The 22,200-nt window shown below is 44.9% G+C and overlaps 1 protein-coding gene across 1 annotated transcript; it reads left to right on the plus strand.

Moving 5' to 3' along the window:
- The first annotated feature begins 225 nt into the window (after nucleotides 1-225).
- On the plus strand, nucleotides 226-21,921 carry AAMP (angio associated migratory cell protein). Its single transcript, XM_056861617.1, has 11 exons — nucleotides 226-316; nucleotides 2,704-2,841; nucleotides 9,346-9,465; nucleotides 10,704-10,843; nucleotides 14,336-14,480; nucleotides 15,127-15,210; nucleotides 15,772-15,887; nucleotides 16,806-16,909; nucleotides 20,260-20,350; nucleotides 21,048-21,202; nucleotides 21,825-21,921. Exons 1-11 carry the CDS (start codon nucleotides 226-228, stop codon nucleotides 21,898-21,900), a joined length of 1,260 nt encoding a protein of 419 aa, XP_056717595.1. The 3' UTR covers nucleotides 21,901-21,921.
- Nucleotides 21,922-22,200: the final 279 nt, after the last annotated feature.

Here is a 22,200-nt window from a genome sequence, read left to right on the forward strand (position 1 = left end):
CCTTGAGGCCCTGGACCGGCGCCAGTGCACTTCCGGGTCGTCGGGTCACGGGAAGCGGCGGCGGCGGCTCCCTGCCCGCCCAGTGCTCGGAACGCCGGGAGGAGGAAGGCTGTTTGGACGGCTCCGATTGGACAGTCTCCTCAGCACCCCCCCTCGACGATTGGTGGCGGCGCCTCTGACTCCGCCTCTCCTCGGGCGGGCGGGCGAGCGGGCTCGGCAGCCGCCATGGCGGAGGCGGCTCCGCTGCTCGTGGCAGGCGAGGACGGGGCTGCCGAAGAGCTCGTGGAGGTGGTGGGCCTCCCGCCGCCTGGGCCTGGTGAGGGCGGACAGGGGCGGCGGCGGCGGCGGCGGGGGGGGGGGAGTCTGAACGGCCTGCGTCTGCGTGTGGGAGGAGGAGGAGGAGGAGGAGGGGGGGTGTTTTTCGGGCCTTATCCGTGCCGAGCGCGAGAGGCGGGGTGGGGGGGGTGGGGCTCAGCGCACCCTTGCTGGTAGCCAAGAGCCTGGGTGTGTGTGTGTGTGTGTGTGCGCGCTATACTGGATCCACCATCACAGCTGGAGGAGCCGGTTCACACAGCTGCAAAAAACGCTGTCTTCTAGCCTGGAAGATACCCCCACCCCCTTTTTAAAAAATTCATTTTTAAGGGGTACAGAAAGAGAAAAGTGAGGAAAGGCATATAGGGAAAATAGGACATTTCATTCCATGTTTCAAGAGTCAATAACAACCTTTTACTTTTGATAACAAGCGGTCTTGGGGTTGGATAATCATCTGTTCAAATTCGGTTGGTTTTCTGTCCCTTCCTGCCTGCTGATAATCACTTTTTAGAATCGTGGAGTTGGAAGGGACCACCAGGGTCATCTAGTCCAACCCCCTGCACAATGCAGGAAACTCACAACTACCTCCCCCCCACACACACCCCTAGTGACCCCAACCCTCCCCCCCACCATGCAGGATCCCACAATCAAAGCACTCCAGACAGATGGCCATCCAGACTCTGCTTAAAGACCTCCAAAGACGGGGACTCCACCCCCCCAACCCGAGGCAGCGCATTCCACCGTCAAACAGCCCTCACCGTCAGGAAGTTCTTCCTAATGTTTTGGTGGAATCGCTTTTCTCTTAGTTTAAATCCATTACTCCGTGTCCTAGTCTCTGGAACAACAGAGAACGAACTAGTTCCCTCATCAACATGACATCCTTTCAAATATTTAAACATGGCTACCATGTTTTTTTAAAAAACATGGCTATTTTTAATCATGTATAACTTGATGGTAGGCATACCAAGCAATCTTGAAGTTTTCATCATGTAATTCTTGCAAAGACTTGGGTTGCTTGTTCTTTTTTGATCAGGTCTTTATAGGTTAAGTAATTGTTGTTAGATCTGCTTGCATAATCCATGTGCGCTTCTGTTGGTGACATTATACCAGGAGGAGAAGGGCTGAGCGTCCCTTTTATAAGGTTCCACACTTTAAATAAGTGGATCGTTATGTTTTCCATATATGCCGTTTTAGGGAGTGTCTTATGAATTTTATAGCCAGTAATGGAAGCCTTGGCTCAAACCGGCCGTTTCGAGTCTGATCTTCCTGTCCTCTGGTTGTAGGATCCAGTCTGTTAACGCTACCAAAGTTGCAGCTTGGTGAGACAATTGCAGATTTGGTAGTGCCAAAACACCTCTCTTCTTCTCGTAACACAGTGAATCTGATTCTTGGTTTCTTTCCTTTCCATACGAATTTGTTAATACGCCGTTGCCATTTTATTCATTATAGTTGGACTAATACTGATGGGCAATGTCTGAAACAAAAAGTTTTAGTCTCGGCAGGACATTCATCTTAATAGCCATTATTCGGCCTAGCCATGAGATTTGAAGTCTTTTCCATCTTTCGAGATCTATTTCAATCTTGGTCCATAAAGCTTTGTAATTTAGATCATAACTTGAATCGCTTCCTGTAGGAATTTTGATTCCTAGGTACTTGACACTTTTTGGGGGGAATTGAACATTGCAAAATGGTTTGAATTTCAGATCTTTCTTCATTAGATAAATTGTATGGAATCATGTTAATTTTATGTTTATTCAATTTATATCCTGAGTAATAGTTGAATAAATCAATCTGTTGCTTAATCTCAAACAGTTATGTCTTTGGTTTCTGACAAATTAAAACCACATCGTCTGCATAACTCCTGATTTCGTATTCTTGATTTTCATATTTCAGTCCTTTAATTTTGGGATTTGATCTGATCTTATTGGCAAAGCACTTCCATGGCTAAATTAAACAACAAAGGTGAAAGAGGGGGCAGCCTTGTCTTGTGCCTTTTTCTGTTTTGAAGCTTTCAGTTAGTATCCCATTGATCAACAACCTCACTCTCTGTGTTGTATATATGGCCTTGACAGCTGTTAAAAATTGATTACCACAATCTATCTGTTGCAAAGTCTTAAAAAGAACATTCCAGGAAACAGGCTCATGCTTCCTGTTGCTGTAAGCAGCATCTTCCTATGTAGTTTTTGCATTGTTTAACACATGACGTTAATACACATACTTCACTTCAGTTCTGTTTTCAGATTTCTGGTTGATTCCAAATTTGTACTAGACAAATCCTATTGCTTTGTTTTATTGGATGTCTCATTTTGACTTACTCTGTGTAATCTGCTTTGAGTCCCAGCGAGAAAGATGGACAAATTCTGTCAAATTCTGTTTGTTTTCTTGCCACAGATGATCTGGCCAATGAGATGGAAGATGTGGATTTAAAAGCAGAAGAGGTTGCTCGGGAGACAGAGGAGGAAGATGAGGGGGTGGAGGAAGGCATGGAGGCTCAAGATGATAGTGAGGTCACATTTTCAAAGCACACAGGTGAGCTGGTACAGGGATGGGAGTTGCCCTCTCCTTACATTATCTGGTTTCCCTGGAAGATGTTCATGTCTTCTCTTCTGCAACTGGTGAGGGATTCTGTCCTTTTTATGGGGAGTGTGGCAAAATGAAACTTGGGTTTGGACTTTGGCAGGGGCAGTGCTACTTGTGCTTCTGCTGGGATTGTTTGCCTCTCACCCTTGGAGTGGTTTTTATGTTGCTTAATGCTTACTGGTGCCTGAAACTAACTTTGGGTTGGCAAGATAGATTCAGTTGACAAAGTGTTGGTCTAGCTATGGTATTTGCCACTTACATTCCTTACATAGCTGTCCCCTGGGGTGTAGGTGAGAGGCAAATCACAAGTTAATCCTGGCGGGTACCCTCATTCCTTCCTCTTGCACTTAACCTTGGCAATTTTAAGGCAGAATTGCTAACTTGAATTGCAACTGCTGAATTGTCCAAATTGGGACTGCTGCCCTTTGCAATTACTTCCCTTTGACTTTCTAAGGCCAGTTTCCTTCTTAAATGAAATGAGGGTGAGCTACTACAGTGTGACACCATTATAGCGCTGTCACGAGGAGCTTGGTGGATTAGTTGTAGGGTCCTTAGTACAGAATCCAAAAACAGCCAAGCGACAAAAAACCAGTGATTGTTTATTTACAGTGCATAAAATACAACTCACACACTCTCGACACTCCACCAACTATCTCCTGCGCTGTTGGTTACATTTCTCAGTACATTTATACACTTCAGGTTTACAGGAACCAATCAGCACACAGCTGACTCATTTGCTTAGTCATTGCACCCATTTCACCTTCTTGCATCAGCTCATGAGCAACACCTGCTCTATCCAGCTCAATCCAGTTTCCCACAGTGCAATGTGTTCCTAACCACACAGTTCCTGATATGCAATGACTTGCTATCTTGGTACTCCTTCTCAAGCCATGCATATCAGGTCTGTCAATTTTACAAACCTCTGACAGTGTATTGTTTTGCTGAATAGATCTGCCACATTTTTCACACCTGAACATTTTTTCACACATATCAGGTTTTTCTCCACAGCATCAGATATGTTTTCATATCGTATCCTGATGTGTTTACTCTTGTTCCTAAAACACTGTTCATTGGCTAATTGTTTAGCTGCCTCATTATCTGTGTATATCACTGCAGGCAGTGGCACACTTACACCTAATTCCTTTAGCAGATACACAAACCATTCAATCTGAGTACTGCATTCACTGATCACACTGTACTCCGCTTCACAGGTGCTAGTAGCCACAAACGATTGCTTCTGTGACTTCCAGTGTATTGGTGCCTTGTCTAAATAGATTACATACCCTGTTGTAGACCTGGCGTGTTTCTCATTGGCCCAGGAAGCATCTGCATATGCTTCCAACTTTCCACTATTGGCCTTCAAATACAGTCTTTTGTTTATGGTACCCTTTAAATACCTCAGCACTCTCTTTGCTGCTTTCTAGTCCCTGTCTTTGGGATCAACATTGTGATTACTCAAACAGTGTACAGACTGATATATTTCAGGTCTAGTCCAACATGCCAGATACAACAAACTTCCAATCAAAGATTGGTACAACGTTTTATCACAACCTTTGCTTTCTGCTTCATCTTTTGCATAGCCTGTTGTCATAGGGGATTCCACAACATTTGCTTCCAGCATATTATACTTTTCTAACAATAGCTGAATTTTGTTTCGTTGTGATAGGGAGAACATTCCATCAGTGTCTCTCCTTATCTCCACCCCTAGGTAATTAGTAATCTCCCCCAAACACTTGAGTTTAAACCATTCACCCAACTCCTTCTGGAACTGCTCCTGTTCATATTTATTGCTTGTCATCACCATCAGGTCATCAACATAAATCAGAAGGTAAATGACTTTATGACCCTCGCACCTTGTGTACAAACATGAATCAGACACACATTGCTTAAAGCCTAACTGCTTTACTGCATTATCAAGGCAATTGTTCCATTCTTTGGCTGACTGATGAAACCCATACAAAGCCTTGTTTAGCTTTAGAACTGTCTTTCCTTTATTTATTTCAAAACCTGAGTCATATAGATTTGTTCTTTCAAGGGAGCATTTAGGTAGGCAGTTTGAATATCATAGTGGTATACTACCAAACCTTTCAAACTTGCTACTGCCAGACTTGACTTCACCGATTCACACCTGACCGTGGGAGAAAAGGTCTCATAATGCAGAAATTTTCTTTGTGCAAAACCTTTGCACACTAGTCTGGCCTTACGTTGTAAAGTTCCATCTGTAAGCCTTTTGATTTTATAAACCCATCCGCAGCCTATTACTTGCTGCCCGTCTGGTAGATTGGTGGGAGTGAATACCTTGTGCTCTTTCAACGCTTTCATTTCTACTCCCATAGCTTGGAACCATTCCTGTTTATCCTTTTCACTTAAGGTTAACATTTGTTCATAGCTTTCAGGTTCACAAACTGTCACATTGCAAATCCGACCACAAGTATCATACCCAAATCTCTCAGGTACAATGCCCTTGGTAGCGCTCTCTGAATGCCTAACAGGTGTTCCACTTGACTCACCTCCTTCTGAAGTTTAAAGCATGCTAGCTTCTCTTCTTGGAGACCTTTGCAGGGAAACACTCTCTGTCTTAACTTCAGGCTGTTCACTAATTGGCAAGGTAACAGTTTCATTTTCCTTTTCTGCTCCATGCAGCCTTTGCCAATTCCGAGCTTCTGCAGAGCTTGCTGACCTACTAAAGGCTATTTTGTTTTGATCATTTGCAAATCTGTAGGATTTAGCTGCACTCTGGTACCCTAGAAACAGCATTTGCTTGAACTTTTTGCCACCTTTCCTTCTATGCTTAAGTGGAATATTGACCCACGCCTTTGTTACAAATATTTTCAGGTGTTTTAAAGAGGGATTCTTCCCATAAAGTACCCTGTAGGGAATATCATTAAGGCTTGAAGTCCACAGTCTATTAATTAAATAGCAAGCTACTTTAATTGCCTCTGCCCAGTATGTAGGCTTCAGATTAGCATCCTCGAGCAATGCTTGCATCATAGACTGTAAGTACCCTCCTCTTCTTTCAGCAATCCCATTTTCTTGTGGCACACAGGGGTTAGCTAAGCGGTGCTCTATCCCCTTACTTTCCAGCCATTGGATAAGGGCCTGAGACTGAAACTCGCCGCCTCTGTCGCTTTGAATGGCTACCGCTTGCAAATCTAGTTGCCTCTCCACTCTGGCAAGCCAATATTTCAAGGTTTGACAAGCCTCACTCTTCTTAAGCAAGTAGACCCACCCAAACCTCGTGAAATCATCTGTGATCACCAAAACATAACTGTTTCCTGACACACTTGCAATGAAAGGGCCACAGATATCTACATGGATTAACTGTAGGGGTCTTTGGGTCACTCTTTGGCTTGCTTTGGCTTTGGGGCACCTTTTACTCTTTGCAGATATACAGACTGTGCAGTCCAAAAACTTACTGCACTTATTTAATTTCACACCATCACCCAACAACTCTAGGGTCTTCTTTATGATGTGAAAATTGGCGTGACCCAGCCTGCGATGTAATAAATGAACACATTCATTATGGGGATTTACATTCCCCACCTCTACATTCTTGGCTTGTAGGGTCTCTCTGCTAACCACGTATACATTCTACTTCAGGTTCCCTGTTAACAGCAAAGCTCCTTCTCGACTTACACTGCATGCTTTGTCTTTAAACATTACAGTGAAGCCTGCTTTTGCCAGGGCTGATACACTGAGCAGATTATTTTCTAAGGAAGGTACGCACGATACGTTTTTAAAAGTGTAATTTAAGGTAGGAAAAAACAAATCCCCCTCACACTTTACAGCCAACCTCTTCTCATCAGCTAGGCTCACATGTGTTCGGGCTGACTCTGTTTTATTGCTCAAGTTAATAGCCTCATTAGTGAATACCTCACTTGCTCCGCTGTCGAGCAGCCATAAATCAGAGTCCTTACCGGCTTCTGCGAGAACAACAGCTGTAGACGTAGTAAACGGCCTTGTGCTGTCCTTTTTATTTTGTTTTCTTCTCCTCTGCAGACAGTCTTTTTGAAGATGCCACAGCTGTAGCATTTTGTCACAAAGCACATGTGCTCCTCCGGCTCCTGCTTGTAATCTTCACGCCCTCGGCCCCCAGCTCCACGCACTTGCTTCTGCGCTTTCTGCGTAGGGAAGAAACTTGCTTCTCTGGGTTGCCAATTCCCCAGGGCTGACGTCATCTTCATAGTCTCCCGAAATCCTCCCGGGTGAACTCCCGCCTGGGCTGACGTCATCTGCAGGGCTCCTCCGGGTGAACTCCCGGCTGGGCTGACGTCATCCGCGATGATTGATGAGCTGCTCTAATCACCGTTGTGTTCGCTGCACGGCTGAGGTCGTCTGCCCTCGGCATTCCTCACATCTTGCCTCATCTTTTTTTTAAAAAATTTTTTAATTAATTTTTATAATATAAAACAAAAGAAACAACAATAGAAAAAATACAAACATACAAAATAAAACTAACAAAACTACAAAATGCAAGCGTACATACAATTATTTTAACTATTTTGAATATTTAGTAAAATTATAGTAATTTAAAGTACTCTTAATACCCACCACCCACCCTAATACGTGTATCCCACCACCAGTATTTGACTTCCGGAGAAGTGTTTGAACGGTATTAAAATTATATATATATAAATATATATTGTGTGTGTGTGTATAAAACCATATCTCTATAACTCATTAACTATTTTAGTAAAATTCATTTTCACCAGTTTGTCCCAATATACGACTGCTTTTGACCAAGATCTTTTAAAATCTTCCATATCTTTACCGTGTAAAGAATCTGTTAATTTAGCCATTCGCATATACATCCATAATTTCTCTCTCCAGTCTCTGATTGAAGGTTTATTTACTTGCTTCCAGGTTTTAGCAATTATAATTCTTGCTTCTGAGAAACTGTATTGGCATATGACTCTATCACTATTTTCCATTTTCCCTTTAGGGATTTCTAGTAAGCAAAAAGCAGGATCTATTTTTAATGTACAATTAATCAAATTGTTTCTGTTACTACCTTTCTCCAGAAACCTTTGATTTTGGTACATAACCACCAGGCGTGCAAAAATGTTCCTTTTTCAGACTTACACTTCCAGCATAGACCTGATTCCTCTTTTTTCATTTTAGTTAACAACATAGATTTTAAGTAACACCTATAGAACATTTTATATAGATTCTCTCTTATTTCATTAGTGATTGTAAATTTGTATTTTCCCCCCCACAAATTTCCCCAAATTTCTAAATCAATGTTATATCCTAAATCCTGCACGTCTTGCCTCATCTTCAAGGATCCGTCCGGTCACATACTCTGGCGTGAGTAGTGCTTCGTCCATGCACTCCAGTGACGTGGTGAGTACATGGAAACTCTCGTCTAAAGACCCGAGCATTACATACATGCGGTCTTCAGGAGAGTATTGTTTCCCCCTCAGCTCCAACTGTCTAAACAAATCTGTTAGAGTCCTGAGGTGCTCTCCGGCTGGCGTCAGGGACGATTTATGGCACTTGTATAGCCTCCTTGTTAACGCAAGTACAGTCCCGGCCGAAGTGCATAGGTGCACGGCCCGCAAAGCCGCCCACGCCTCTTTGGCGTTATCTTTCCCAGCCACATACGTTAGCTGGCTATCATCTACTGTCAGAATGATATTTGCCAGCGCCTTCCGGTCTCGGTCCCTATCTGCTGCACTAACTGGGGCCTCCTCCTCTTCATCATCTTCAGCAGCAGGGGCCCCCTCCACAGCACCCCACAGGGACTCACGCTTTAAATACTGCTCCATTCGAACTGACCAGACGTGGTAGTTCTCAGCAGTCAGCTTTTCCACAGGAATTCCAGTCTGAGCCATATCTTCACTCAGACTCTCTCACTGCTCTGTAGCCTTCTGGATCCTCTGACTCAGTAATGCCACCGCTGTCGACTCTCGCGTAGCGGGCTGGGCCCATAACCCTGTCATGAGGAGCTTGGCGGATTAGTTATAGAATCCTTAGTACAGAATCCAAAAACAGCCCAGCGACAAAAAGCCAGTGATTGTTTATTTACAGTGCATAAAATCCAACTCGCACACTCTCGACACTCCATCAACTATCTCCCGTGCTGTTGGTTACATTTCTCAGTACATTTATACACTTCAGGTTTACAGGAACCAATCAGCACACAGCTGACTTATTTGCTTAGTCATTGTTCCCATTTCACCTTCTTGCATCAGCTCATGAGCAACACCTGCTCTATCCAGCTCAATCCAGTTTCCCACAGTGCAATGTGTTCCTGACCACACAGTTCCTGATATGTAATGACTTGCTATGTTGGCAAGCGCTCCTTTCTCTCCTTGACATACTGGCCTTACAAGGCCATGGGGAGGAGGCTGTATAGAGGATGAGGAAGGCACGTTCCCATATGAGGTGAGTGATGGCTATCTGGACAAGATGTTTGTGGTCCATTGTTGACATTCTTTTTGTTCTCCACAGCTTCTGTTTTTTGTGTTGGTATTGATCCCAAGACCAACACATTGACAGTGACAGGTGGAGAAGATGACAAGGCTTATGTATGGTGCCTCAGTGATGGTGAGCTCCTCTTTGAATGCTCAGGTGAGCCAACCTTTGCTTCCCAGTTGCTGTTGGGTGGAGGCTTACAACACTCATTACCATATTTTGCTTGTATCTGTAGCAATAAGCACTTTTATTCTCTCTACCTCAGGCATGAATTGATTTTATTTACTTCATTTACACTCCACCTTTCTCCCCAATGGAGACCCAAAGCAGTTCACACCATTCTCCTCTCCTCCCCATTATCCTCCCAACAACCCCAAAGGCATCCAGAAAGTTTCCATAGCAGAACAGTGATTGAACCTGGGTCTCTCAGATCCTGGTCTAATACTCTAACCATTAATCTATGCTGGTGTTTCTCATATTTGAATGGGAGGAAGTAATAATGGATGCTCTTTCCTATTTGAGACGACAATGTATTCTCTCACTTTTTTGGGGTGGGGGCACTCAAAGACTGTGAGTGTGAAAGACTGCCATGTGTGAATGATTCCACTTGACCAAGAATGTAAACCAGAGTGATCCTTTGTATCAGAAAAAAAGTTGACACGGCTGGTGGTGTTGAGACAGGAGGCTGATGATGATAATGTTGTTACTATTTATCTGGCATTTTAGAGGGTTCCGAGTGTTTTATATACATTCTCAATAATCCTTATGGTAGTCCAGTAAGGTAGAAATCCTAGTGGATTCCGGTGGGGGAAGAGGTGGGAAAGGAGGCTGAGGGTGTGAAAGCATGGCCTAAGGCCACCTCTTAAGTTCACACCAGAGGGCAGGTTGGAACCAGTATTTCATGGTACACCGCACAGCTCTAGTCTCTTAGCCATTGTCCCACACTGTAGGTACAATTTAGGAGGGGCTGTTGAAATGTAGTGGTTGGGATGAGAAGGGATTATCCAGGAGTATCCGGACAATGATGCCCTAACCTGGATGGCCCAGGCTAGCTTGATCTTGTCAGATCTCAGAAGCTAAAGAGGGTTGACCTTGGTTAGTACTTGGATGGGAGACCACCAGGAAATACCAGGGTCACCATGCAGAGGAAGGCAATGGCAAGCCTCCTCTGTAAGTCTCTTGCCTTGAAAACACTAGGGGGTTACCCTAAGTTGGCGGCGACTTGATGGCGCTTTACACACCCACACATCGGGACAATGAGGCAGTACAAAAGTCTTGAGATATTGCCCTGACCCGCTGAATCTGGTGAATCTCTGTTGCATCTTGGCTATGCTTAATTGTGTAAAATTGCCCAAGCACACAAAGCTTGATCTTTTTTTCTTCATTATTCCTAGGTCACAAAGACTCTGTCACTTGTGCTGGTTTCAGTCATGACTCCACATTCGTGGCCACAGGTGATATGAGTGGACTGATTAAAGTATGGCAGGTGGACACCAAAGAGGAGATCTGGTCTTTTGAAGTGGGTGATTTAGAGGTGAGAAATGGGGTCTGCAAATGCGGGGATGGGAGTTTCAGCCTGAGAAGACCTTGGCTGGGGCCCCAGTGAGAGCCACTACAGCAGCCACCCTGCTCAGCTTTCCTGAGAACCGGCCAAAAGGTCAAAACTGGGCAAAAATTGAGAAAACACCTCCTGGATCTGATTGGCTCTCCTTGAACCAAGGCAAAAGATCAACTCACTCAATACCTTTATTGGCATATTGGTTACAATGGCAACCATATAAAGTGTATATCAAACAATTAAAATTCATAATAAATAAAATTTCATCCATGGTAACCAACAAATAAGTTATGCTTATTTTCTTGAATTCTCATGGTTGCTAAACAAAACTTTGCTACCCTCTCCATAGCACAAGAATGCCGGTCAGCCAAAAGGAAAGCCACTTTGTCTTTTGCAGAGACATGAGATATCTTTTATCAGTGGTTCAATATGAACTTCCCGTAAAGACTCATAATAGACACAGTAGAGCAGCACCTGGGTCATTGTACTAGTGGGTCATAGTAGGTTCTGTGAACATGAGCGAGTCCGATTGCAGACAGGGATGTTCTTAAATCAACCCCAAAGGATTTCAGACTGAAAGATGTTTAGGAACGCTAACATGAAGGCCCGTTGGAGTTGTGGGGAAGTTAAACAGGAGAAGTAGGTCAGTAGGGCTCTGAGTGCTGGGTAGCTCTAATGGGGAGAAGACCCTACGCACTGATGAAGACAGAGTTTGCCACTCAATGTCTAAAATCCTTTTGTTTTAATAATCTGAAAGCTTGCTGCTCATCAGACATGTAGAGAGACTCCAGTGGGATTCCCATTTTCTTGAGTTTAAGAGTGATTAATTTGAGCTGTTTAGACTTGATAGTAATTGGCTAGCATTAGCCATCCCAAGTTGGAGGGATTAGATCTAAAAAACAACCGAAGCCAAAATTTAAATGTTATAAACCAGCCTCTTGTTTCTCCCCTTCTGGATGCACACCTTAACCTGGTGAGGGGGTTTGTGTGTGTCAGAAGTTGAGAGCAATACCGTAAGGGGTCTGGTAAACCACTTCTGACCAACCTTTACCTTGAAAACCCTATGATGAGACAATCCAAAATGAAAAAAGATATAGTGCTGGAAGATGGGACCCCCAGGTCAGATGGCACTCAATCTGCTACTGGGGTAGAGCAGAGGACAAGTACGAGTAGCGCTGTTCTTAATGATGCGATTGGACTAAAGCCAAAAGGACATTCAGTGGTTGACATGAATAGATGAAAAGGAAAGTCCGAAGCTGTTCGACGCGTATAATAGGAACATGGAATGTGAGAAGCATGAATCAGGGTAAGCTTGAAATTGTTAAAGAGATGGATTGACTCAGTAAAGGAAGCCACAGTCCTCAGTTTGCAAGACCTGAGCAAGGCTGTCAAAGATAGGACATTTTGGAGGGCATTGATTCATAGGGTCGCCATGAGTCAGAAGCAACTTGACGGCACTTAACACACACAACACACACACTTGTTTCTAGTGAATCGAGCCCTAATTCACTAAGACATAGTACTGCGTGTGCTACACAGTTTGAGATTCCCAGCAAGCAACGTAGAAAGATGGATTGAGTTAGCTCTAAGCTAGAGTTTATTCAAATTGGGATCCCATAGAATAGCTGGGGAAGCACTTTGGCTTTATAAACTCGTATGGCTGCTGGACGAACAGACTGCCTTTGGCGTAGAAAAAACAAATTGCTGACAATGTTAATTTGGCCTGATTAGAGGCTTGCTTCTGGTGCGCATGGACCATCTGAGATTATATTGGAAGCAGACTCCTAGATACTTGAAATGCTTTACCTGCTCTGTACTGTTTCTGTTTATTGACCAGTTCCATGGCTTCCATGATTTGGTAAAAAACAGAACCTTGGACTTCTCATAATTGATAGTAAGGGAATTCCGTCCACAGTAAGTTGCGAAGGCCTGCAAAAAGTGGTTTAGGCTCTTTTGGGCTTGGGAAAGCAGGACTGCACAAAAGATCAATTAACAGAACTGACTTAGTAATTGGAACGAAGCTTAAAAGAAAACTGAAACTGATAATGCAGGTTTAATTGGCTGGTTAGTGATCTAGTACTGGAAGAGGCCATTCTCCTTTTGCAAGGGAAAGCTTGCTAATTTCTTACGTTTGTCATGGATGGATCTTCATACAAACTTGTTATAGTTTAATACTGTAATCCCCTAGCCAGCAATGATGCTATGTTAGTCTCCCCATGGCTGTGTGCAGTTGTTCCAAATTATGAGGTGGGCTGAAGTCATGAATTTATGTGTCAGTGAGTTTTTGTTCACCTTGTTGCTTTTAAGAAGTACTGCCAGGGCGTTCCAATGACTTCCTTTGCACTCCCACGGGGGTGGGGTTGTAGTGGTCTTATTTGGAGTTAGACAGATCCTTGGAAACCTTTGTATTTCAGGGCCGGTTTTCCTCTGCTTACAAGAATCTGAGGTGGCTGCCTTGCTAGTGAACTTCTGAGGGTTGTCTGGTCAGCCAGCCACTGCTCAGTTAAGTCCTGGACTGAATGGATCTCTTTGTCTAACCTAGTGAGGGCAGGCCATGTATTCTAGAAATGTAATAATATGAAAAAGTTCAGACTCGAAAGCAGGTCCATGGGAAATAGGTTCCCTGCCTGGGCCATTTCTGGTAGATCTCCTGGCAGGTTTTGAAGTGCTGTGGCTGACACTGCTGTGTTTTGTGAGGCAAGTGTGAGTTTGTCTGCTGTTTTATTTTGTAGTCTGATACCTTTTGGATTAATAGCATTAATGGTTATCTGTAGTAATCCTTAAGAAGCTACTTTGAAGTAAGGGCCCTGCATGGTGGGCCTGAGATTGTTGGTGAGCTTCCCATTGGAACCATTTCATCAGCAGCAGTAACAGCAATAGACATTAGGAAATAAACTGTTAGGCTATCTGGCACAGCATAAAGTACAGCTTTTTGATGGGGGTTCATTGCAGGGGCAAAACGCTGCTTACTGAGCAGTTCTTGTAAAATGGCTTCAGCTTTGTCATGGCCATTTGGATATTTGCAATATCGCATGGAGGTGACGTGGTATCCAAACTCATATCACTTGCTGGCGGGAGGGGGGAGTCATGGATGCCCCAGGCGAAATCTTGCCTTGGTCGTCAGTTTTCTTGGTACTTTTAAGCAAGTCACCATTTCTCAGCCCCTCTCTTGCTTATTTGCCATGTGAGAAAGATATTAACCTTCCTCCTAGGGTTCCTGTAAGGATTACTGAGAAATTGTATGTTAAACTTTCTTAAAGTGCTATTTATTCTATTCTAAAATGCTATTTATATGTTAAGTATTTATTCTTAGTTAATGTGTTGAGGTCTAAGCTATTGGAGCGGCTTCAAGCAGCTTATATTGTTTGGGCAGGAACTTATTCCTTTCATACCAAACCCTTTAGATCCATATAGCATTTTGTTCATCTCCCAGTCTGACTTTTCTCTCCTCTTGGCACTCAACCCCAGTGGATGGAGTGGCATCCCCAGGCCTCTGTCCTCCTAGCTGGCACAGCTGATGGCAATTCATGGATGTGGAAGATCCCTGGTGGAGAGTGCAAGACATTTCAAGGGCCAAACTGTCCAGCCACATGTGGGCATGTCCTCCCTGACGGTGAGGAATGGGGCTTGGGATGTAGAGCTTGGCTGGCAGAACTGGTACGGGGTGGGTGGGAGTGCCTGATGAGGTCAGGAAGGTTCCCACTCTCCTGGCTTCCCAAAAACTATTCAAAGCTGTGTTCTAGAGGGCTTTTCTACACAGGTAATACAGTTGCACTTTGCAGAACCATTTAGAAAGCTACTTGGGTAGAGGTTTAGGGACTATGGTATCTACTATTGTGTATAGCTCGTACTACCTGTTGCTGTAAGTAGGATACTACCATGTAATTTTTGCATTGTTTAATGTGTCATGTTATACCTATGCTTTGCTTCAGTTCTGTTTTCAGATTTCTGGTTTATTCCAGATTTCTACAGTACAAATTCTAGTGCCTTGTTTTTATTGGATGTCCCATCCTGTTGATCATATTGGCTTACTCTGTGTAATCCGCCTTGAGTCCCAATGAGAAAGGTGGACTATAAATGGCGTAAATAACTAAAATGTTTTGTGGGAGGAGATGCTGTGAGGCTGTCCTTCCAAGTGCACCCTTAGTTTTTCTGTCCCATGAGGGGTGGCAAAGGGGTTGTTTAAGAGTTGAGAAGGACTTTGGGAAAGAAGGCTAGAAGTCATCATGGAGTGACTAACACAGCGGTGTTCAATGCAGGGAAGAGAGTTGTGATTGGTTACGAAGATGGGACTGTGCGCTTCTGGGATCTGAAGCAAGGCAGCTCTCTGCATGTCTTAAAAGGTACCAAGGGTTTCATTTCCCATCTATGCCTATTTCCATTTACTGTCAAAAATCAAGAGTGATTCCTCATTGCCAAGTAGGGTGGCTTTCATCCAATTGTCATAGCTCTTTCATCAGAAGAAATTACAAAGGCAGGAAGCAGCCTCTTTCTGGAAGTATGGATGGGTTCCAAGGAATGTAGGGAATTCTGAGACTCTTATCAAGCCAGCTGAGCTAAAAAATAAAAAATCCCTCACTTGCTCGCTGATGTAGACCTCTTCTCTGTACTACAAGGTGTGTCGGCATCCTCTCCTTTTGGATAAGGAGCCTCAGCTGGACTGCAACTAAATGGGGAGGGGGTGGATTGGTTTAATCTTCATCTGGCTGGGCAGGAGGGTACAGGAGAGCTTGTATGGCCTTGGGGTACTCTTACCTAAGGATACTAGGCAATTATGGGTCAAGGCACTGGAAGAACTAGAGTGTGAAGGAGGAAAAGTGGGCTGATGTGCTGTGTTGAGTTCTGCACTTGCGTAGGTCCGCTCTGCAGTTGTGTGACATCTGCTTTTTACCAAATCCTGCCAGGTCCAGATGGGCACCAGGGCCCTTTGACTTGTGTAGCCAGCAATAAGGATGGCAGCCTAGTCCTGACCGGCTCTGTTGACTGCCATGCCAAGTTAGTGAACTCTGCAACTGGCAAGGTGAGTGCCTTCTTTTGCTTCTTTCTGGGATGAACAAAACAGGGGATCTTTTTATCTGGAAACCTTTTTTAAAAAAAACCTCTTGGGAGAACAGGTTTCACTCCAGAGGGAAGCCAGTAGATCTAGAGCTTCCATAAAGAAAGGATTGGATCCAGGCTCCCCACTCATTCTATAAAGGGCTTCCACTCTCATAAGCAATCCATGTAATTTCTATAGATTTCCCCTTCCAGCTGTAGTCCCCCTTGCCTCTTCTTGCATTATTCCAAGAGTCCCCTCACCTTTCATGACTTTGGGGAGAGGGGAAGGGGTATGGGGCTCTGGCAGGAAGAGCTCTGCTCACAGTTCTTAGGATCCAACCCAGTAAACGGATCCCGTTTTTCTACCAAGATTACAAAATTGAAACAACTGAGTTCCTATACTTAATCTCTTTAAAAAGTTCCTCTCTGCAAAATCAGAACATAGAGCAGTCATTTTTGTCATCTGTCTGGTATATTTTTATCCCACCCTTCCCACAAGGAGCTCATGGTGGCGCACACGGTTCTCCCGTCCCCATTTTATCCTCAAGACAAACCTGTGAGGCAGGTTAGGCTGAGCGTGCCTGGCTGGTTCAAGGTCACTCAGAATGGTAGAATTGGGATTTGAACCTACATCTTCCAAGTTCTAATCTACCATACTAGCTCTTCATTAATACTGTTATATACAGTAATGCAGTAAGTTAATATAAATATAAGCTTGATCCCTATTATTTGAAAAGTTACATCAGCTACATGGGACCAGTATGCTTGGGCATAAGAACACCTGCATGAGAGGAGAGATCAGTTTGTTCTTTGCACTTGGCCAGTGTTCCCTTTGACAGTGGGTGATGCTTTTGATGTTGGCTCTGGGAGCTATGCTTCTTCAGCTCTTTCTCTCCTGCAGGTTGCCTTTGTGTTCAAAGCAGAAAGCTTCGTCCCCAAGCCTTCAGCAAGCAGGTCTGAAGAAGCTGAATCCAACTCGGTTGAGTCCCTGGGCTTCTGCAATGTGTGAGTATTGTGGGTGGAGGGGAGGTGTGTTCATGGGCTTCATAAAGAAGGCCAACCTTGGGACTTGTGGACCTGGTGAGGAGCAGGTTAGTACAGTATTAGAAAACTCCTTTGACAAGAAGGGCCACACTTTTGCTCTGACCAGACAGCTCAATGCACTTGGAGTACCTGCTGTTAGCCGAATTGTTCAGTTATGTATATTGATGATGAGTTGGGGATATTAGCTTAATTAACTAGCAATCGGAATGACTCTCAGGATCATGACCAATGTCTACTGGAGTGCATTTATCTATGACTTGAAATAAAAGTGAGGAAGCAATGGCTTTAGTTTAAAAGCTTTACTGAATTATATGTGCATTCAAACATTCACACACAAAACTTCATACAAGATTCTATGAAATAAAGGTTGTAGATCATAGCACAGATGCAGCTGGGTAATACTTGCCTGTTCGGTGGAGAGGTTCCTGAATTCCGAGTGAGAGTTGAGAGAAAGTGGGGATTAGGGATGGGGGGAGCTGTGTACGTGACTCTGAGCCTATTCGGTTATGGAGTCTTGCTGATCCTTGAGGAAGGTGGACCACAGGAAGAACATCTTCCTTTGCTGCTGTGCAGTCATGCTTGGCTGGGGAGGCTTTCGTGCGTCTCTCCAATCCTTGTCAATTTCAGCTCCAGTCAGGCAGTGTGTGTGTGCTTTTTCTGAGGCCACTGTTTTGACTCGTCCTTCCAGCAGGCAAGCGCACGGGTTGGCAGCACAATTCATAACTGGGACCTTCATAATAACTGGTTCATAATTCCATGCACCACAGTTCATAACTGGGACCTTGCTCTACAGTGCGTAAAGCTCTTTCCCCTTTATGCACATGCTGCTTTGAAAATAACCCAGTTGCTTAAAGAAAGCTAGCCACCCCCTCTCCAAGTTATATCTGTTATGGCTTGGAGAGAACTTTTTCTTGTGGCATCTGCTGCCTTGCCTCTTTTATGGCTGAAGGGAGCCTGGTGTGCTCTGAACACCTGCCCTTACGTAAGTTGGGGGAGCCCCTAGCTCCGTTGGGAGGGTGTGACATGACAGACAGCAGGCTGTCCTACCCTTCTTTGAGATACTGAACAATCCCCCTTTAAAGATATTATAGTGTTCAGAGTAATACTGAATCGCTCGATGAAGATGTCAACCCAGTGTGCGGCTGCTGTGAAAAAGGCAAATTCTATTCTGGCCGTAATTAGACAAGGAATAGAGAATAAAACTGCTGCTATCATACTGCCCTTGTACAAAACTATGGTGAGACCACACTTGGAATACTGTATACAGTTCTGGTCACCACACCTAAAAAAGGATATTGCAGAGCTTGAGAAGGTGCACAAAAGAGCAACTGTACAGAGAATGATCAGGGGACTAGAGCAACTGCCCTATGGGGAGCAGTTAAAACGCTTAGGCCTATTTAGCTTGGAAAGAAGGCGGTTAAGGGGAGACATGATAGAGGTTTATAAAATTATGCACGGTATGGAGAGAGTGGATAGGGAGAAGCTTGTCTCCCTCATAATACTAGAAAGTGGGGTCATCTGCTAAAGCTGGAGGGTGACAGATTCAAAACTGATAAAAGGAAGTACTTCTCCACACAACGCATAGTTAAATTGTGGAACTCCCTGCCCCAGGATGTGATGGCTGCCAACTTGGAGGGCTTTAAGAGGGGAGTCGACATGTTCATGGAGGAGAGGGGTACTCATGGGTACTAGTAAAAATGGATACTGGTCATGATGTATACCTATTCTCTCCAGAATCAGAGGAGCATGCCTGTTAGGTGCTTTGGAAGACAGGCAGGATGGTGCTGCTGCAGTTGTCTTGTTTGGGGGCTTCCTAGAGGCACCTGGTTGGCCACTGTATGAACAGACTGCTGGACTTGATGGGCCTCGGTCTGATCCAGCAGGGCTTTTCTTATGTTTATGAGTCAGTTCACTGGTGCCACACCAACTCTCTGTCACACATTTGCTCTCTGCTGCTCCACACAGCTCCATTTGCTGGGAGGGGGAAGGAAGGGCTTTATGCTGTCCTCCTACACATTTCTCGTGGGGCCCTCCTTCCCCCTTGCAGTATTTGGGTCCACGCAAAGCAACGGTGAGGTTTTAAAAGGTTAGTTCCTGCACAAACAACAAGGTGCCTGTGACCTAAGCGGTGTTACACGTAACATGTATTTTGGCTCCTTGAGGGAGGATGTTAAGGGGGAGAAAAGGTGAAAGTCAACTGCTTATCCAAGCAGTGTTTTGTTTCAGATATGGTCTGGCCCCTGAGATCAGTTGTATATGGGGTATGATATATTTGATTAGGGGCACTGAAAATAAGGGACTGTAATCAGTACTAAGTTATTATATACATGATACAGTTAGACTGCTGAGAATTTGGGGCTAGTGGAGTTAAAGGTCTCTTAAAAATAAAGGTAGAAAAATAGCTATTCACAGAGAAGTTAAGATTAAAGAAAGAATGTTTATGTTCTCTGGAGTGTTTTAGGTTAGGCTTGTAGTCAATTCGCAAAGAATTAGTAGCCACACTTTGGAAAGAATTATTCACTTATATTGTTTTGTTACCATTTACAGTAGACTCTGCATTCTGACAAATAAGCATGTTAATCCTTTTATAGAATAAATTAATGCATGAGTTTTGTTCTTTTTATAATCCTATATCTTATGTGTCAGAAACAGTAAGTTGTGGTGGGAAGTGCCATCTGCTGTTACGGCAGCCCTGTTGGGTTTTCATGGCGGGAGACGTTCGGAGGTGGTTGGCCATTGCCTGGCTCCGCGTGGGCTGAGAGAGTTCTGAGAGAACTGTGACTGGCCCAAGGTCACCCAGCAGGCTTCATGTGGAGGAGTGGGGAATCGAACCCGGTTCTCCAGATTAGAGTCTGCTGCTTGTAACCACTATGCCACACTGGTTCTCATAGTAAGTTAACATCTGTGTAATCGTAATACCCTAACTGAAGGGAAACTGGGGGAAACAGAACTTGGAACATAGTGAAGACATTGACGGAACAAGAGAAATGTGGTTCAGGTAAGGTCCTCATTAAGGCTGAAAACCAACTACCTCAGCCCGTGTCAACTGCTCCTCCATAAGGCAGCCACGGTGGTGTAGTGATTTAGGATGCCAGTCTAGGACCAAGGAGACCCAAGGTCCATATGCCCACAGAACCATTCCGGTCACTGGGTCACCTTGGGGCATTCACTCTCTCAGCCTCAGGATTGTGGAGGTAAAATGGAGGAGAGGAGACCTGTGTATGCCACTTGGCAAGATAAAAATGGGATAGGTAGAAGACACACATCAATGGCATGTAATAAAAATAACTTCCCCAACCTTGCTGTTGTAGAATGCCATTGGCAGCTGTTGGCTACTTGGATGGGACCTTGGCTATTTATGACCTCGCCACGCAGACCCTGAGACACAAGTGTCAACACGAGGTAATGAAGAAGCTCCTCAGAGCAACCACCAGGAGGTATTGTGAAGAAATGTATTGGCCTTCTGAAACGCTAGGACGCTAGAGGATGTGCCGGTGTTATCGGATAGAAGCCTGGAAATTTTAGACTGGGGCTGTTCTCAGTAGCTGACACTCCACACCGCTGCCTTGTAGCTCTGTTGCTTATAGTGAGCCCCAAATGGATACCGAGTGGGGCCTGCAAAGGTTGCAGGCAGGCACTTTGGAAGCCTGTTCCCGAGCAGCGCTGTCAAGAAAGGAACTGGTAGATACCTGCTGGTGTATTTTTGATTCTTACTGATTGCATGGTGGAAACTGTGGCTCTGGTTCTGATTAGTTTGGGGAGGGAAGAGAAAGGAGTTTTGGCTGTAGCTACTGCCCTGACCCATATACAAATCTTTCCCTGTGAAACCCATGCAGTCTTTCCCATAGAAGTGTGTCCTTTTTCCTGCTGTGGGGATCACTGTGCCATGCAAACTTGATAGTGAATGCCACAGTGGGTACAGATTAGACTTGCTGTTCAGCCAATGGTTTAAAACAGTAAATCTATATACCCTGTGGAAACATTGCTGAAAAGAGCTGTCTAGTAATCCTCAGATCTGAGGGACCGTATGACCCAGCCAAACCCTGAGTTGATGGGAATGCCCCCCCCTCAATGCCACCCTTTTCTTTTGCATCTGAAGTCAGGGATTGTGCGGCTCCTGTGGGAAGAGGACTCGCCCGTGGTCTACACCTGCAGCCTGGATGGTGCTGTTTACCTCTGGGATGCGCGCTCTGGCAAGCTGATCAGCGAGTATCGGGGCCACTCGGCTGAAATCCTGGACTTTGCTTTGAACAAGTGAGTGCCTGGAGCAAGAAATGAGTTGGGTGGGAAGATTCTGGGTGGTCAGAGGCCTGGCAAGGGCTGCTGTCGGGAAAGAGAAGCCCTGGGATAAGTAGGCAGGATCGTTGAGGTGTAAGGAGCTCGTGCTGAGATGACTGGGTCAGGCGGGGAATGTTCCCCTTCCCTCTCCTCCTTGCAGTCACAGCCCAGTTGCTGATAGTCCATGCAGGTCCCGCAGGTCATGCTGGCAGGGAGGGGACTGTGGGAAAGATCTGCAACTCTTGCCGCTTCCTACTGACAGATTGTGGGATCTGACCTATGAATTGGGAAGGTTTATAGTGCCGTCCTGGGTATTAACTCTTGTCTAAGTCCACTGAAATCAGTACACTTAGACCAATTTAACTCTGCAGAGGACGGCATTATCAGTGTCTCTCCCGCACCCCCCACCCCCTGTGAGAAGTTGTGAGAGAGTGATCCTTTACACTCTTGCTTAGGAGTAGACCCCTTGAAATCAGTTCGGGACTTGCTTCTGAATAAACATGGGTGTAGAAGTGAACTCCAAAAGAGGGGCTTCGGCCATGATTTATCACTAGCCTGAGCACTTAACCTCCCCCCCCCTTTTTTTTTACCTTTGCAGAGATGCTTCCATTGTGGTCACCACTTCTGGGGATCACCAGGCCAAGGTGTTCTGTGTGCAGCGCCCTGATCGCTAACAGTGCTTTTGTCGGGCTGTGGTTGGCACCGTGAAGAAGCAGACCTGCGTGGCTGCTGGTGGCTGCACCCCTGGGGCTGCGGTGGGGTGGGCGGGGTTGGTGTAATTGCGTCTAAGGGGACATCTAACCTTTTGAGAAGAAGCTTTGCCACCCCATTCCCTGATGGTTCCAGGCCTGACTTCTGGAGTGTTGTACTTTTAAAATATGGAAGTTATTCTGCAGGCCTGGAGCTTTGTGCAGCCACAAAGCACCCAGGGCAAATGATGTCTGATATAGGGCTGGATCTCTAGCTCTGTTCAG

The sequence above is a fragment of the Euleptes europaea genome, chromosome 15 (genome assembly GCF_029931775.1).
Source record: "Euleptes europaea isolate rEulEur1 chromosome 15, rEulEur1.hap1, whole genome shotgun sequence".
NCBI lineage: Eukaryota > Metazoa > Chordata > Lepidosauria > Squamata > Sphaerodactylidae > Euleptes > Euleptes europaea.

Bases quoted from the DNA above. Each gene is read 5' to 3' on its own strand.
- AAMP (XM_056861617.1), top strand. From the start codon at position 226: ATGGCGGAGGCGGCTCCGCTGCTCGTGGCAGGCGAGGACGGGGCTGCC. The intron at 10,844-14,335 runs GTGAGAAATGGG...ACTCAACCCCAG, and splicing joins TTGAAGTGGGTGATTTAGAG to TGGATGGAGTGGCATCCCCA. The intron at 15,211-15,771 runs GTACCAAGGGTT...AAATCCTGCCAG, and splicing joins CTCTCTGCATGTCTTAAAAG to GTCCAGATGGGCACCAGGGC.